The 18,816-nt window shown below is 40.3% G+C and overlaps 1 protein-coding gene across 1 annotated transcript in view; it reads left to right on the forward strand.

Moving 5' to 3' along the window:
- LOC309802829 (uncharacterized protein C10orf67, mitochondrial) overlaps nucleotides 1-16,937 on the forward strand; it is a gene marked incomplete at its 5' end in the record, with an annotated part of 117,096 nt that extends 100,159 nt beyond the window's left edge. Inside the window, 3 exons of the mRNA XM_082618719.1 lie at nucleotides 486-572; nucleotides 659-719; nucleotides 16,501-16,937. Coding sequence (XP_082474845.1) covers nucleotides 486-572; nucleotides 659-719; nucleotides 16,501-16,706 — 354 coding nt within the window. The 3' untranslated portion in view covers nucleotides 16,707-16,937. The remainder of the gene's footprint in view (nucleotides 1-485; nucleotides 573-658; nucleotides 720-16,500) is intronic.
- Nucleotides 16,938-18,816: the final 1,879 nt, after the last annotated feature.

Here is an 18,816-nt window from a genome sequence, read left to right on the forward strand (position 1 = left end):
TGTGCGTTTTTAATGTCATGATTTACTTTGCAGTATATGATGTTGGTGGCAATTCTGCTTGTGTGCTACTGCTTCCGAACTCCTGGAAGAGATGCTTTTGTTTTTTCACTCTTCAGTTCCTGGGAACCAGGACCATCACTGTGTAGCTTCCAGGAGCTGGGTGGTGCTGGGGATGACCTGGTGGTACCTGACCAGTTACAAGCAGTAAATCCCATATGGCATAGGGATGATCAAAAGGAAGTAGAGTCAGAAGAGACATTAAGGAAAACACTTTTCTTGAGTTTTCTCTCAAAGTAGCCTGAATTAGGAAGGGGTCTATTCCTTGGGTTTAAAGGAAAAGATTTCCCCAGCCATATTTGAGCAAATAAGTTAAGAGCATGATTTTCATATCTCAGTTAACTAAGGACTGAAAAACATTCTACATCCATTTGAGGTGGTCATTATTTCCCCTGGATAACACGGTACATACCGTTTGTGTCTTTCAGAAAGTTAATAAACCTTTATTTGTGCAATCCAAAGTGAAATCGGTAACAGCGTCGACATCTTCTGCAAATGTTTATCATGCATCTTCGGTAGGTAGATTATTTTTTCCCTATTTAACATTTAATCAGTCAGTATTATTCAGCCTCAGTAATGAAACGGTTTGGTTTACCTACAGATAGACAACAGGTATGTCGACCTAGACAGGGATCACATATCCCTCCCTCCTTCACCAAGAGGTAAGAATCCTTATTGTTGGAGAAATTGTTCATGCAGGATGGGTAATTAAGATTAATAATGCTTTTCTTTGTTGTCCTGAGATGTTTGGTTTCTGGGTGAATGCATGCCTTTTTTCAGCCAATTTATTAAATTAATAGATATGATAAATAAAAGAATGTTAATATGTATTTCTGAATATTGATCTCTGCTAACTGAAAATGAATTGAGTCATACTTCAAAACCAGGAACTGTCTCAGTTGGAATCCTGTTTCTTTTTAATTAAACTGCCAACAAACCTGGAGCTCCTGTTAAATCCCTATTTTTCCAATTTAATGCTTAGAAGAAGAGGACAACTATTTATAGCATCCTTTATCTCCCATCAGTCCTTGTGCGGCCTCAAATTGGACTCATTTGGAGGTGGAAGTACATTTTGTCCACACGTTTCTGTAAGTCTTTAGGAAACAACCATGCTTGCTTTTCTCTAATAAACAAGTTGGATTAATGAAATGCAATGTTATTTGTTTGAATTATTGATGGTAATCAAAGGGTGTCAGTAATTTCTGTTTTTCATGTCTAGGAATCTTTAAAAGTAGACTTTTATAATGAATCTTTATACAAGGAGGAAGTGTATGATATGAGTTTAAATCCTGGACCCTAATTTTTTTTTAACATCTTTATTGGAGTATAATTGCTTTACAATGGTGTGTTAGTTTCTGCTTTATAACAAAGTGAATCAGCTATACATATACATATATCCCCATATCTCCTCCCTCTTGCGTCTCCCTCCCACCCTCCCTATCCCACCCCTCTAGGTGGTCACAAAGCACTGAGCTGATCTCCCAGTGCTATGTGGCTGCTTCTCACTAGCTATCTGTTTTACATTTGGTAGTGTATATATGTCAGCGATACTCTCTCACTTCATTCCAGCTTACCCTTCCCCCTCCCCGTGTCCTCAAGTCCATTTTCTATGTCTGCATCTTTATTCCTGCTGGACCCTAATTTTAAAATCAACTTTTTGAAAACTAGATTGAGAAAGGAACCTCTCTTCTGGGTCTCCATGCAGTGGAGAGGCTTCTTCTGTAGTGCTTAGATAGTATCTTTTCCGGAGGTGCCTGCCTGGGTGCAGAGGAATCTTTCAGCAGTCACAGTGCTGGCTGCCTCCTGGACTGGCATTTAGGTGACAGTAACACCCAGCCTGGACTCTGTAGCAGCTGCTAGCCTAGGGCATGCAATTTAAAGATATCACCTTGTTTTTTCTTTTGGCCACACCATGTGGCTTGGGGGACCTTAGTTCCCCAACCAGGGATTGAACCCGGGCCCCCTGCAGTGGAAGTGCGGAGTCCTAACCACTGGAGTGCCAGGGAAGTCCCCGAAGATATCAGCATTTAAATAAGGGACTAGCTCTGTTGAATTGTTGGAAATTCCAACCCATACAGTAAGTTATTTCTAAAATATTACAATGTATTAGGGGAAGAGAGACTCATGATTTATCATAAAAATATAAATTGTTAAATTTGGAACCTGTGTTCCACCTGACATTTTAATTAGAGAGCTTAATTAACAGCAAAAAATTCAATTGACAGTTTTACATCCAAAAGTGATTTTTCTCTGCCACGCAAACCAGTTTTCAAAGGTCCATTTGTAGTCATACAAACCGACCTTGATGGCCACCTGGGCCATAAGGCAGCTTTGGCCAAAACAGTCACTCCCTTTCTTCTGTCCTGAAAATGCAAAGTGTAGAGTTATTTCCACCCTGTCTACGGAAAGCCCTCCTAAAATTCATTAGCCCCCTTTTTTTGCCTTACTAATAAAATTGAAAGTAAATGCTATTTTATGATCCATAATTTTGCAGCATGCCACAAAGCGCATCATTCTGAACATGACTGCACTGCAGAAGAGGCGTGGGTGACAATGTCACACTGAAAGCCTCTGGGCATAACCCTGACGTTTCTTTCCACAAAACCTCTGATATAACGTTGACATGTCATGTTTTCCCCTCTGAAGATAGTGTGGGGAAATCATCCAGTTAACAAAAGTTTCTGGTTAATTGGGTTCCAGTTAATCCAAAATTGACTAGAAATAAATTTTCTATTTTTAATGGATAAAAAAACCAATACATGAATGCCAGGAGGAAACTGAATTACAAATTCACTAATTGGAGAGTAGATGAATTTTCTCATTAGATATCAACCTTTCACGATTATGGGGACTGAACAGTATTCACACTAGACGGTCAAAGGACCAAACTGTCGTCACAAAACAAATCACTCCAAGCTTCTCAGGTACTTCAGAAGGTGGAGAACCCCCTCAGGCCCTAGGAAATATTTCAATACGTTATCAGTGTTTTCAAGCACTAATTCACAAATACATTTTCAAAGAGGTGTTTAGCTACATGGTTCATACGTACCTGACTTATAGACAAATCTTAATTACTTTCTATAACACGGGGGTAACCTATATGGTGACAGAAGCCAAATTCAACCCTGTAAAGTCACTGTGGTATTGAGTTCTGTTTTTTATATTATATAAATAGAATATTAATATTTTAAATACCCTACGAATATTTATCCTCCCTGTTAACAGCATCCTTGGTGTTGCATCAAAGATAGAGGTTCTTACGTTGTATTTTCATACCACAAGATACTTTTGAAAATTATGGATAACTACCATTTAGTGGGTGTAGGTACTATTCCAAATGCCTTTTAAGTTTTAACTCTAATCCTCACAAAAACCCTATAAAGTCAGCACTCTTGCTTTCTCAAGCCTTAGAGGAGACAATTGGATTCAGAGGGGTTTAGTAAGCTGCCAGGTTTATGACCACAAATAGATTATTAATTTATAAATTAGGCTGGGTTCAGACCCAGAGAATGTGGCCCTAGAGCCCAGGCTTGTCACCACTCAATTATATTGACTTGCCCCAAGACTCACACATGACAGTGTGTGATCCCATTTTCAACAACACACAATGGGAAAACGTGATGTAGCAGAAAGGCTTTGGAGGTGGACAGACTTCGGTTCCTGTCTCATTCCAGTCACTCCCTGGGTAACTTTATTCAGCTCCCTCTGCTGTGTAAAATGGAGATGGCGACCCCACCTCCTAGCTTTGTTATGAGGATTAAATGAGGTGAAGTGCCTAGCTAACCCCACCCCTGCCTCTCCTCCTGAGCTGTGGATAATATAATCCCTGGGTTCCCAAAATAAAGTCAGGCAAACCTGCTTTCTAATCTACTACACGAGAGCTATAATGTCCTCAGCAGTAGGCTAGTGATTTAAAAGAACTGGTCTCTCCTTTAATTCTTTAGTAACTAATTGTCTACCAAGCATAAGAAAGAATAAAATTTGTCACTGGTATCAGATCATATGGTAGATATTTTGAAAAGAGCAAAATAAAACAAAACATAACTTAAAACAACGTTATATCAGGTGATATACCTTTCCTAAGCAAATTGAAATTAACTTTTTGTTATGTTGCAAGCTTTACTCCAAAAAATTCTAGCAAGAACAACAGAGTTATTCTTGCAACAAAGAAAGTTTAAGAGATAAATAAATCCTCATTAATACAAGGGAATAAAAAAATGAGGTACCATACTATCTGCAGAATTTCAAAGCCTTTTTTTTACACAGTAGTAATTATCCCAAAAGATCCCAGGTAACATTATTAATTTGTTTGCTACTTAACTGTGATAAAATTTGGGATCTGAGCTGCCCATTGTGCACTGTGCACTGCCACAGATTTTATGTACTTAAGAAGACCTTTCTCACAGTCCAGTAATTAGGTGCTATTGACATTGTAATCTTTGAAAATGTTCCTAATGATCCCCAAAGACACAAATCTCATAGATAAAACCTCAAAGTAACAGTGACCCTTTAAGTGGCTTGTCAGTAAGAGAAAGCTCAAACATAAATATCTGAAACACAGGAGACACCCAAATTTAAACCTAGATTACATTGTATTGTTAATTCTCTCAGACTTTTAGGGAAGAAACATGGAAGAAGTGATTTTAAAGGCTTTTAAAGAATAGTGGAACAATCGCAATACATTGGATAGGATTTTAAAACCTTTCTTTTCACCCTTTGAAACTTTGGACCTGAAAAGTGTTTTTTTTTACTAAGTGTATTATCCACCAATTTATAAAAATAAATATTAATTGAAAGTGGAGTTCAGTTGACCCTGTTTTTGTTTTAAACACAAAAATAATTTTAAAAATCACACAAGTAATTGGAATTTAAAAGATAAAAAGGAAGGCATTTTAGGCATAAGTGTTAGCATTGTTTTACATATTGTTTCTAGACTTCAGCTGTAATTAATATAATTTACTAAGGTATTCATATTCAAATGCATATTTTACAGTATTACCACATATACCACATACATACATAATATATAACATCACTTAGCATGTAATTGATAGCTATTAAAAATGTTAAAATAGGACTAACCTGATTTACTAAATATAATGTATTAAGGGGTCTGTTAATGTTTATGATGTCACTGCCACCAACTTTTCTACTTATTGTCACCAATTACCTGTAATTCAAATGTTGTATTGCTCAGTTATATACGTCATCCTTGTCTTTGAGATTTGGGCTGATTCTCAACTACCTTTTCTTAAGAATTTGCCTTGCTCTTTATGCCTGTGTTCTAGAGATATTTTCTATTCGAGGCATGGGATTTAGGATATTAAATGACAAATAAAGCCTGGAAGATCAGCAGTGTGTCTCTTAACATACCTTTCCAAATACAGGGAATTCTCAATGGCACAGAAAAGAGCCAAGATGACCAACTGGATTCGAGAATTAATCTGAAGTTCTCTATCCAACTGAAGCTTTGTCCATTGGTCAAATAGGGAATTGAAAAATGTGAAAAATGAAAACAGATAATACATGCTTTGAAAATAATGTTAATAGTTGAAACAAGTAGGCAGGCAAAGTACTCTGAATTTGTAAGATCATAACAACTTAGTAGGAAAAAAGGTCACAACTAATACATATTAAAAGTGTACTTTATTAATTTGATGGACTATCTTGTATTAATTCAGTCTAGTGATACTTTTAAGTATTTGTAGACAATGTTTCATTGAATAAATGCCACTAAGCATATTCCTAATTATGCCCCAAATTGGTACTCAGAGGTCTCCAAAGCATGTAGCATGAGGCAAAGATGGTTTCTGGTGTGTGTTATTATTCAGTCATTGGGCCATGAGTTGGATTCCAGCAGCCTTTCTGGATCCTGTGGCCACTGATTTCATCCCAAACCTCAGCTGCCCATTGCTGCCCAGTCATTATAAACCATATAAGCCTTTTATGGTGGTAACAAAATATTGAGAGAGGTTTTAGTGTTGAGTGAGTATTAATTTTTAAATTTAGGAATGGTTCTGTTAGAGAAATGACAAAATGTTACAAGATGTGTATGGATTCATGCAAATTCATATCAAGTTGCACCCTTAAGTGAACTGGGAGTGACATCTTTGCATGTGAAGGATACCATGTAAATATTCCTTTCAATGGGAGGAACCCCGAGTTTGGAATTTGAGGGAATAAATTGAGATCAGAAAAGCGGATATTTATGTCAGTGTAGAGCAGTGTCACTTGGCTTCAGTCCTCAGCCTTTCCTGTTCCAGGCTGGTTCAGATTCTTTAATGCATGTTCCTTATCTTGAATGAAATGATCACATGGAAAAAAAGTAGGTCATAGGAAGAAGTATGTTGTATACTATTACGTGCTACACAAATGTAAGCTAGAGTGACAACTATAAAATAATCTTATTATTTGTGTTTACATATCAGTAAGAATGAATTGAGGAAGGGCTTGTTGACTAATTTAGAAACTATGTTTTTGTTTTTTATGAAATATTTCAAATATTCAGAAAACACAGAATTACATGTTGAGTACCCATTGCGTATGTGTATGTTTTAGTATATGTGCATGTTAAAAAGTATCATTACTTCAATAATTTGTTTAGTGAGGACCTATTGATGATAAATTCTGTTTGTCTTAATTTTATCTCCCTCTTGAGGGTAGTTTAGCAAGATACGATATTCTGGGTTGGCAGTTATTTTTTCCTCCACATTTTGTTATTATACCATTGCCTTTGAGCCTCTGCTCAGGCTTCTTGAAGTTTGTTGTAGATTTGTCAACCATTTGTGGTCATGTAAGTTTTCTTTATGTAGCTTTTAAGGTTTAGTCTTTATTCTTGATGGTCTGTAGTTTTACTGTAATGTACTCATTCTATAAAATGTATTTAATCTTGATCAATATTCAGAGTACAATTTGGATCATTCATATCTTTCTTTACTTCTAGAAATTTCTCAGCCATTGTCTTTTCAAATATTGCTTGTGTAACATCCTACACATTATTTTCTTCTGAAGCACCTCACAGTCTCTTCTCATGCCTCTAATCTACATTTTCTAATTCTTGTGTTTATTTCTCTGTTGTGCATATGGATGGATTTCCTGATGTTACCTTTTCCAATTTTCCAATCCTCTCTTCATCTATGCCCAATTTAGCCCATGTTTTAGTTTTATTTTAGTGACTTTTTTTATTTCCCAAGACTTTAAATTGATTCATTTTCAGAGCCACCAGTTCTTATTTTATCCTGGCCTGTTTTGCATCATAATTTATTTGTTTAGTGGACACCATCAATTATTTCTGTGAGCATACTAAACACACATTTTTAAATCTTTGTCAAACTATTTCACCAACTGAAATTTATCTAGAGTGAATTCGTATTCTGATAGCTTATCTTTCTGTTGTCTTTCCTAGCATTCCTTTCCTTTATTTATTTTGGAATTTTGGTTTACAGGGTCAAGTTTCTCTGTCTCATTCATATTCATTCTCTCTCTCTCTCTCTCTCTCTCTCCCTCTCCCCTCCCGCCACCTGAATGCAGTATTTCCTGAGTACAGTTTGGTAACTGCACCCACTTCCGCCACTCTCACTCCCAGTCTACAGCCAGTTCTTATAAGTTTGGGGGTGCCTGTCCTGCTGTGACAATAGGGTCTTGAAGCCTTTAAGCCATCAGGTCACTTGGCTCAGTTCCTGTGAGTGAAGTAAGTTTTGCCTTTGAGCCTCCCTAAGCCCAGAGCTTTCTAAAAAACCATAGTAGCCCAAGGTTAGAAACTTTTTTTTTCTCCCAATTTCCTTTCATTCATGCTTCTGTCTTTGAGGAGTGGTTTGTTCTTTCACCCAACATGGAGCACATTTAGCCTCTGTCACCAAAAAGGAGCTTTATTCCTGGCTGTCATTGTGAATTTCTGCAGCTGAAATTACACAGGTCTGTGGTTTCAGCCTGTGTATGAGTGCTAGGGCTGCCATAACCAAGTACAGCAGCTGGTTGGCTAAACCACAGAAATTTGTGGTTTCACAGCTCTGGAGGCTGGAAGTTTGAAATCAAGATGCCAGCAGGGTTGGTTCTTTCTGGGGTCTGTGAGGGGGAACCTGTCCATGCTGCTCTCAGAGCTTCAGGAACCTCACGTGTTCCTTTGCTTGTAGATGGTGGTCTCCTCATGTCTTCACACAGTCTTCCCTCCGTGTGTGTGTATCTGTGTCCAAATTTCACCTTTTTATGAGGATGAAGACATATTGGGTTAGGGTCCACCCTAATGACCTCATCTTAACTCAATCATCTGCAAAGACCCTATTTCCAAATAAGGTCACATTCACAGGTCCTGGCAGTTAGGACTCCAGCGTCTTTTGGGGGAGACACAATTCAGCCCATAACAGCCTTGTTCATTGTTTTACATTTCTTTACCTGAGAAATGTTTATCTATTTATCCCAGTATGTCTTTGTTTTTTGGGTTTTTTAAAAATTTATTTTATTAATTTATTTATTTTTGGCTATGTTGGGTCTTCATTGCTACGCACAGGCTTTCTCTAGTTGCAGGAAGCAGGGTCTACTCTTCGTTGTGGTGTGCAGGCTTCTCATTGCTGTGGCTTCTCTTGTTGTGGAGCATGCGCTCTAGGCACGTGGGCTTCAGTAGTTGTGGCTCGCGGGCTCTAGAGCACAGGCTCAGTAGTTGTGGCTCACAGGCTTAGTTGCTCCGCGGCATGTGGGATCTTCCCAGACCAGGGCTCGAACCCATGTTCCTTGCGTTGGCAGGCAGATTCTCAACCACTGCGCCACTAGGGAAGACCCCCAGTATATCTTTGGAGTTTTTTCTTTTTAAATTGTTATTTATCATGTCCATACAGTGTAATAAATCATGAACTTGGTATATTGTACTTCCTTCTCCCCCCACCAAAAAATTCCTATATGTTCAAACCAGTTTTCTTCATGTTTCTAGACCAAAGACCCTTCATTTGATTTCAGGCCTACCTTATGTATACAGTCTGTTCTAAGAACACTTCTCCTTTGTACGCAATGGCCCCACTTCTTATTATCCTATACATCAAAAGCACGTGTTAAATATCTACCATTTCTTGAAAGAACATTTTAAAAGTCTCTGTTGCACCTTAGTAAAAGTCCTTTCCCCAGGTGTTCTGTCTGTGAAATAGGCAATAAGTTACCTTTGCTGGAAAAGGATGTGTTATGGGTTGAATTATGTCCCCCCCCTCCCAAAAGATATGTTGACACCCTAACCCTGGTTCCTGTGAATGTAACCTTATTTATAAAATAGGGTCTTTGCAGATTTAATCAAGTTAAGATGAGGTGATTGGGGTGGGCCCTAATCCAATATGACTGGTGTCCTTATAAGAAGAGGGAAATTGGGGGCTTCCCTGGTGGTGCAGTGGTTGAGAGTCCGCCTGCCGATGCAGGGGACACGGGTTCGTGCCCCGGTCCGGGAAGATCCCACATGCCACGGAGAGGCTGGGCCCGTGAGCCATGGCCCCTGAGCCTGCACCTCCGGGGCCTGTGCTCCGCGACGGGAGAGGCCACAACAGTGAGAGGCCCGCGTACCACAAAAAAAAAAAAAAAAAAAAAAAAAAAAGAGGGAAGTTGGGACACACACACACAGGGAGAATGCCACGTGATGAAAGAGATAGCGATTGGAGAGGTGCAGCTGTAAGCCAAGGAACCCCAAGGATCTACAGCCACTACCAGAAGTTAGGAAGAGGCAAGGAAGGATTGTACTCAGAGTTTGAGAACGAGCAAGGTCCTGTGAACTCCTGGATTTCAGACTTCCCGCCTCCAGATCCGTGAGAGAATAAATACGTGTTGTTCTAAGCTATATGGTTTATATTACTTTGTTACAGCAGCTCTAGGAAGCTAAAAGCAGGATGGCAATTTGATAATTTCCATGACATCCACATTCAATAGATAGACAGCCACCATCCCAAGTGAGTTCAGGGACCTTGTGTTTCCAGTTGGCATTATATCGTAGGGTAAGGAGTTCTGCCATTGACGTCTCAAGTAATGGAGACATCTCCCTGTGATTGATTAGAAAGCTCCTTCCTCCAACTTCAAGGTATGTTGTCGTTTTAAGGAATCAAATATGATAAGGCTTGTGTATAAATGTGCCTGCCACTTGCCAGGCATTCAGTAAGTGATCAATAAATGTTGAATAAAATTGAGTCTGACGTTCACGTCACATCATAATTGTATGAACTTGCGTAACAACCTAACGTCCCTATTTGTCCTCTGGCTGAAGAGTCCCCCCGCATCCCGGTGCTCTCCTCCTGTAATCCCGTCGACGCCGCCTTCTTTTCTCACTCATCCCCTCCCTTCCTCTTAAGGCAAGCGCCTTAATGTCAGCCCTCCGGAGAGAAATCGGAACCTGCTCTCTCTCCTTCTCTAGCCCCAGATGACTCCACTTGCTTTCTGCTCTGCGTCTCCCTGACACTGTTCCTCCCTAGGGCACCCTCCCTAGCGAATCCTTCAAATGTGAAATAGTTTTCAGTTCCTCCAGTGTACCCCCTGGCACTGGGCCACACCCCTTGCATTCTGTTACTAATGAGCATCCCTTAACTCTTGAAATGCTCTTCTCTTTTTTTTTTTTTTCTTTTTTTTGCGGTACGTGGGCCTCTCACTGCTGTGGCCTCTCCCGTTGCGGAGCACAGGCTCCGGACGCTGATCGGCAGGCGGACTCTCAACCACTGCGCCACCAGGGAATCCCGAAATGCTCTTCTCTTGACTCCAAGACACCAACCTGTTCTTGTTCTCCTCCTACTTCTCAGAACATCCTTCTCGGTCTCTCCTGGTTACTCAGTTCTGCCCCCGCTCTGAGCATTAAGTGTTGGGGTCACTAAGGATTTCATTCTTTGATTCACTTTTACACACTTTGTTATTCCTCTGCATCCTTCAGTAAATGTCTATGGCTTTCAGGATAAAACCAAATTCTTCAGTTTAGCATATAAGAGCATGCATAATCCCTGCCTCTCCCCTACATGAGCACTCTAATCTAGTCATAACAAATGACTTGCTGTTCCCCACTCTTCCATGCTATTCCATGCTTCTGTGCCTTCAGACATGCTTGCACCTAGGTGGTGGGTCTTGTGCCTGCTCTTGCTGGGGCTTGCTTATATTCTACAGTTAGCTGGCTGTCGGTGGCCTCAGGCTGTCCGTCTGCTGGGCTGACAGTCGCAACCACATCTTAATATTTCTCATCATTGATCAGGCAAACCTGGTCTTGCTTTCATGGTGGTGTTAGGGTTCTCAAGAACAGGAAAAAAGAGTAAGCGCCAGCGCACAAGGACGGTTGAAGTTTGCTGACACCATATTGGCTTCTGTCGCATTAGTCAGAGCGAGTTTCATGACTAAGACTGGTCAATGTGGAGGCAACTGGAAAGGCTGTGGGTAGCGAGGGGCCCACACTTCTTAACCTCATAGGTTTCACCTTCTTTTTGTTAATTCATTCATTCATCTATTCATTCATTCCACAGACTTTATGAGCACCTACTAGATTTTACTTTTTTTAATTGAAGTACAGTTAATTTACAACGTTGTGCTAGTTTCTGGCGTACAGCAAAGTGATTCAGTTATACATATGTATATTCTTTTTCATATTCTTTTCCATTATGATTTATTACAGGATATTGAATATAGTCCCCTGTGCTTTATAGTAGGACCTTGCTGTTTATCTATTTTATATATAGTAGTTTGTATCTGCTCATCACAAACTCCTAATTTATCCCTTCCCCACCCCCATCCCCCTCTGGTAACCATAAATTTGTTTTCTGTGTCTGTGAGTCTGTTTCTGTTTTGTAAATAAGTTCACTTGTATCATATTTTGGATTCCACATATAAGTGATATCATATGGTATTTGTCTTTCTCTGTCTGACTTACTTCACTTAGTGTGACCATCTCTAGGTCTATCCATATTGCTGCAAATGGCAGTGTTTCATTCTTTTTTATGGCTGAGTAGTATTCCACTCTGTATATATACCACAGCTTCTTTATCCATTCGTCTGTCAATGGGCAGTTAAGTTGCTTCCATGTCTTGGCTATTGGAAATAGTGCTGCTATGAACACTGGGGTGCATGTATCTTTTCGAAGTAGCGTTTTGTCTGGATATATGCCCAGGAGTGGGATTGTTGGATCATATGGTAACTGTGAGCACCTACTATAAACAAAGACTTAGGCAAGGCACTGAGGATGCAGAGAGTCTTCTAAGTGCTTGAAATTTCTATTCTAAGATGGACACTCAAAGATTAGCACATTCAATAAAAGTAATGGCAGTATTTACAGAGTTCCCACGAGGCAAGGTGAACCTGAAAATGCCTCTCTGCATTTGTCACCATTTCCGCAGAAACTGCTACCTGGTGAAAATCAGGATTAGCCATTAGCAGCCCCTTCCCTCATAAAGATCATAAAAAGCCAAAATACAGAAACGATGTTTAAAGTATTTTCAGTGTGTAAATTTTTTTTAATTGTAATTGAAAAATTACTATATTTCTTTGGTAGCCTATAAATTCAAGCCATGGGATTGTGTGAACACAGCATTTCCTCTAAATATCAAATGTGGGCTAGAGGAGCAGTTAACATTTTAATCCTCTTTGCTTGTTTATAGGAACAAATTTGCTTGCAACTTCAAATTCACACTTGTGCAAATAAATTACAAAGACCAAGAGTGCAAATGAAAAATCCCTTTTCAACTAACTATGAAGCTTCCATATTAGGTATAATGATTTTTCTCTAGGATTAGGACAGATTGCATGGGGAGCCCAGGCTTTCATAAAGAGGGGGGTGGGGAATTGACTTGGGCCTTCATTTTCTCACAAAAGACACAATGAGAAGCGCATCTGTGAACATTGCATAATTTGTTATGTTCTACAAAGAGGTGGGTTTTTGTTACACACATACCAGAGCTATTTGGTACTGTTTCACCAATGATCTCTATTCAGGTCCAGAAAAGAAATTGGCCTCAGAAGAGTGAAAGGAGAGTAAATTTTTCTTTAAAAATTAGATACAGATTATCGCTTCAAAATGCAGGAGGGAATTTTACAAGTGACGGTGCACTGATTAGCTTTCCAATGGACACCCAGTCCTTTATGAATCGCATACTAGCTGTGGTCAACTGTGACCAATGTGGTTTATTACTCTCCCGAAGAGTTGAACTGGGATTACCCATCTAATTTAATTGAGAAATGTTGGGTGAACTTGAACTGTTTCATGGACATGAATGACCAGAGAATTTATTTGATAAGACATTAAAGGCTGAATATGGTAGCTATCTCTTTGATGGTTTGATACAGTCATTTCTTTAGTTCATTAGCAAATCTCTCATAGATTTTTGTTGTTGTTGTTATTCTTCTGGGGATTACATGAGCAGCCAAAATGAAAAAGGGAGAAAAACGTTTCTGTACATCATTAGAAAAAAATTTTAAAACTTACCTTTATCGGTAAATATTCATGACAGTTTTTAATGTAGTCTGAAAAGTGACATCAGCTTTTAAGTAAAGGAAGCTAACAGTAGTAAAATTGTGGGAAAATTAATAAATCCGCTGTACTTTCACGTGATAGTCCCTAAATTATTTTTAAATATTGTCTTCTGATTTCATTTATTAAGGGGGGAAAAAGATGTCAGGAAGTTAACATGTTATTCACCAGCATCCTTTGCATCTTCTTGTAAACTGGGCAGTGTGAGCTTTTATTGCTGGCATCTCAATGAAACGTTTGAGGTAACTTTACCATCAGCAGAGCACACAAGGTAGCATCTGATGGAAAGGCGCCTCTTCTTATGTCTGCTGACAGTAACATAAGTTCTGCTGTATTCCCAATGACAAGCGCTAAGGTGCAATGTGGATGTTTGCATCGTTTTTTAAACCGTATTTAAATGTGATATCTTTTAAACTACCCACAGAAACTCAGAGATGGAAACTCTTAAGAATAAACTACAAAATCACACCTCATATTCCTAGTGACTCTTTAAATGGAATTTTTCATTGAAACTTTGTCATTAAAATAGAGAGGCCTTTGGTTGTGCCCATACAAGCATAATAAATTGTATATGTTTGTGGTACTGAATGACTCTTGCCCATATGCTGCACTGCAAAGCTACATGAATAAGGCATTTACCAAATCAGGCCCACCACATTAAACAGAAAAACAATCTTTATTCATGGTAACTTATCAGTTTCAATTAATCAACCTTAACAATGGAAATTCTGATGTGTTCAAGCAACTTGAAAGCAATAGGTCATCTTGAGGGCAGCCACGTTGTGTCTTTGTGCCTAAGGTTTCAAACAAAGAGACATCTCCAATAAATATACATGCATATACATACATACATGTGCATATATATATGTACCGACGGATGGTCATATCTATGCCGGGCCACGCCAACCGAAATGCATGTTAAGTATTTAAGACTCTTACCATAGCAAATGTAATTATTTTCCTCCAAGTATTACTTTTTGAGCTCTGCAAGTGTAAACAAAAGGAAAGAAATTTCCATTGGATGACCATCCTTTCAGTTTCTGTGCTGCTATGTGAACAGCATTGTGCAAACCATTCCAATGGTTTTGAAAAGGGGTAACCATTGGTTTGATTTGGTTACACGGTTTAGTAAAGAGCTCCCTCCCACTGCCTTAGGGTCTGTGAAAGGTCTGTGACCTGTTTAGAACTGCCAAGTGAAATGTCATGTCGCCCCTCCCAAATGGGAGTATCTGCATTCATTTGATCAGTATAAAAAATGATTGGGGATGGCGAGATCAGTGCTTTTGAATTGCAATTTATAGCAGTTTACAAAAATGCACATTGTCGGAAAAGAAAACATGGAAGTGTTTCTTTCCAAATTGCATTACCTGTGAAATGTCATTAGTCTTTTAAGGATATTTACATCCTTTTTAAAAATTATTATTTAGGAGACTTACTTCAGCTAAAGAAAATCACATTTTTATTATAATTTTTAAAACTTGTATTTTGGTTCTAGTAGCAGAATTTAAGGAACACAGTGTGTCCACCTTCTTAGGATAAACATAATTTGTTATCATTTCCACTTATTCATTCTCTAAGATGGTCTTTGCTAATCCGTTGCATTAGCGGAGGATTCCCAGTTATCTTTCCCAGATTCTAGAGGAGTCATTTGCTGGTAAATGCCTTGTCTGCTGATTTCTAATAGGGAATCTGAAACCACAGGTATATTTAATTCTACTAGGTCTCCATTATTCTTTCAATGGTTTACTACTGAAACTTCTTTGTTGGATGAATACTTTCTAAATTATGTTTACCCTTCGATTCATCTACATGTATGCACAGTTTCATAAAAGGAATGTTATTTCTTTTCATTAAATTCCTACAAGAGTACATGAACTTTATCCCAAAAGTTAAGGTAGGCTGTTCCAGTTCATAAGTTAATGCAGCCACCTGGGTCTCTGGGATCCGGAAGTGCTGAAAGCTCCATCTTCTTCAACTTAGGCAGTGGGTAGAATCGGACATTATTTTGAAGATTCTTCTTTTAGTAAGAAAAGTTACCTTGGGAAAGGGGCCTTAGAACTTCCCTGGCTGATACTGGACGAGAGAAAGAGGGGCCCTGCTTCAGAGAATACTTGACCCAGATACACTCCCTAGCACTCCACTTTGAACCTCCCAACCATTGAAAGCTGAGCTTGTCGCGTTTTTATCTTTGTTCATGTTAAGCCTTGGAATGACAGCCTGGCTCTGTGTCCCCCTCTTCCACTGCCCCGGCTGTGAGTGTCCACATTGACACCTACCGGTGACCGCAGGCTGCAAGTCTTTGTTGCCTTCTCCACGCTCCTGGCTTTCACTGGGGTTAGCTCGGGGCCTTTGTTCCCCTTCAAAGCTGGAACATCATATCCCATGTTGTGGCTTTGCTGTCTCAGACCCCCAACGCTTTCCTCACAATTTACACACCAGGTAAATGTCCCTCCCTACCGAGCAGAGAGCCCAGCCTGGGGCGGGAGGTGGGGAGCAGGGAGGGCAAACCTCCCCACGCCCCAAATTCAGAACCCCGCCAAGTTGATTGTCTTCTCTCGTCATTCATAATTTGCTATTTCATAAAGAGGAAAGATTGAAAACGCAAATGGAAATGTAAACCTTAGTCAGATCCTAGAACCCAAACACAAGACAACCCCTGCCTTGTTTTATTCTCTTACGATGGCTCGTAACTCCTGAGTCAGAGGCCTTGGTCACAGGCACCTCAGACCATTTCTCCAGTCTGGGGCAGCAGGAGAACTACCTCAGGGGAAAACTTGACGGGCACATGCTATTTTGAAGGCCAAGGAGGATCTGGCTGCCTGACTGACCTGTCCTCACCCCCTCGTCGAGGTTACTGAAGAGGCCCCCCAGCCGGAGCCAGGCCTGGGAGGCTCCACTGAAAGGGAGGGAAAGAGCTATGGGTGGGGAGTGGTTTATGTACAGAAGTGAAACAAACTTCACATCTCTTCATCTCTCCCTATGTTTAGTGAGGCTGTCAGAATCCCTGGAAGAAGAGCCTTTGGAGAAGCCGTCGATGCCCCAGAACACCCCAGTGAACGACACAGATACTCCTGAGCAGGCACCGGACACTGGGCTGCACAGAGCGGGACCCCAGGAAGAGGGCCCTCCCCATCCTGGCGTAAGGACTGCCTCCCTGACAAGGGACACCATCTCCAAGGCGTTTCTAACATAACTGTTCTGTCTCTCCACATGTCGCACACGCGCTGGAGCACCGCGCTTGAAGAGAAGGCCAAGTACGCACTCTGCGCACCTTTCCAAGCTCAGAAGGAAACCCCACTCGCTGGCGCTTGGTGAGCGGGGCGCACAGACCCTGAGCAGCCACCAAATCCATCCAGGCGCTTCCTGGGCTCAGCGGGGTGCCCCAACGCCTTAGTGTGGGAAGGGACGGACTTCAATTAAAATTATAAAGTGTAAAGTTTGAGGCACTAACCCTGTGTCATTCCCTCTCTAATCCACTCCGTCTCTCTCTAACACGAGTCGAACTGATTTGCTGCCAACTGATCCCATAAAGGCGAACCAGGAAACCTCGAAGGGGATTTTAAATTTCCTCTAAGGAGGTCCACTCTGACATAGGCATGGGACTCCCAGACGTATCTTAAACGCCGCCGTAAACAATCCTTTAGTAAGTGTGGAAACTCTTTGGAGTAGTGCTTCCAGGTAAGGATCAAGATAAAGATTTACCTATCTATTCTTTCCGGAATGTCAGGTACCATTTCCTGAAAGACCGGTTTGCTTTCTTCCCGGCGCAGTGGTCAATTCGGTCCTTTCTGTTCCCTTGACTACAAGTCAGGCCCAGTCTGCAGCCCAGTTTCAAGACAGTAGGCTCTGGATTGCAGATTTCTAAAGCTGTTTATTAAATCTCAAGAAGTATATTTGTGGTAGCTGTCACATAAAGCTGATATACCCTGGTTCAAACGAAAGCTACAGAGGTGAGTTATTTGTGCGTAAAAGGCACTGGATTTAATTGGAGAGAGACGTGTTTAACTCGAATACGTGGGGTGGCATAGCGCGGTGGAGCATTATTCGAGCTTCATCTACTATGCACTATATGCCACCGTCTCCAAAGGAGTGTTGCCCTAGAAACTTGTTTTAAATCTGCTATATATCAACACCTTTTTTTTAGCAGTCCTTGGCTGAATTACAGTTACACAGTTTGGCGCTTCTTTCAAATTTCCTCCCATCAGTTTGGCTAAAGAAAGGAATTTTTCTCCTTTAGAAATGAATTGGCTTAATTAGTAAGTAGATTAATGGCAATTGCTGGTGAGTTGGTTTCCAGCAGAGTTTCACCAGAGAGGGTTAATCGGAGTCAGGTCTGGAATCTTTCCCAGAACTGGCTGCCAGCCATTTCCACCAACCAATCAACCCTACAAGAAACGGAGGAAATGAAATAGAATTTATATTCTCTGTGCTATTATCCTGGACAGAAATTCCTTGGAAACAGTCTTCTGGCTGGGTGTAGAATAGACTGTTTCATGTCAGAATTTTCACAGAAACCTTGAAAAGTTTCACCTTCAAGATTTATCTGGGTACCAAAGCAGAATTTCACATGGCACGAGTGTCTCCAAAGAACACCGAGGGCACATTGGAAATGCCTGAGGCTCTTAAGTCAATTTCAGGTTTTACAGAAGTTGCACAAACCTCCTAAGTCCCACCCTAGATCTTAGCTACTAGAAGTCTTTACAAAGTTTAGTTGTATGTTTTGCAGCCTTTTCACTTATTTTTTCCATAGTGATAAAAAAATGCATTCATAGTTTAACTTGCAGCTGCATTACTCTTGCAAAAAAAAATCCCTGCTGAGAAATGCATATAATAGGAAAAACAGATCGGCTGGACAGCAGTGTAATTAATGCCAGAAAGGGCTGAGGCCGGTTTCATAGTTTGTCTTTTGAGGATATCACGACGAGACCTGGTGAAAAATGACGCATGCTTTAGCATTTCAGAAAGCTGGCAACTGGCAGCGCTTTTCCTTTTTTCTTTGACTTTCTGCCTCAGAACAAAGAGGTCGGCAGAACTAGCTAGGTTGTAATGAGTTCTATGTCCCTAGCACATTAAGTGCATCATGGAAACATATTGTATCGAAATAGTTTGGAGGAGAATACCGGGGATGAAAGAGAATGGGTGCTTTGATCAGCTCCCTGGGGTCCTGAGCGCGCACAGACTGACTTGCAAGGCGTTATTCAGCTGGAGCTAGACACACTTACAACACCATTCAAAGAAATTTGCATATCTGTAATTTATCACATTGGTCCAGAACATTTTCGCAAGGTAAATAAAAGTTGGCT

Source organism: Mesoplodon mirus (genome assembly GCF_964341445.2).
Source record: "Mesoplodon mirus genome assembly, chromosome: 4".
In the NCBI taxonomy this organism is placed as follows: domain Eukaryota; kingdom Metazoa; phylum Chordata; class Mammalia; order Artiodactyla; family Ziphiidae; genus Mesoplodon; species Mesoplodon mirus.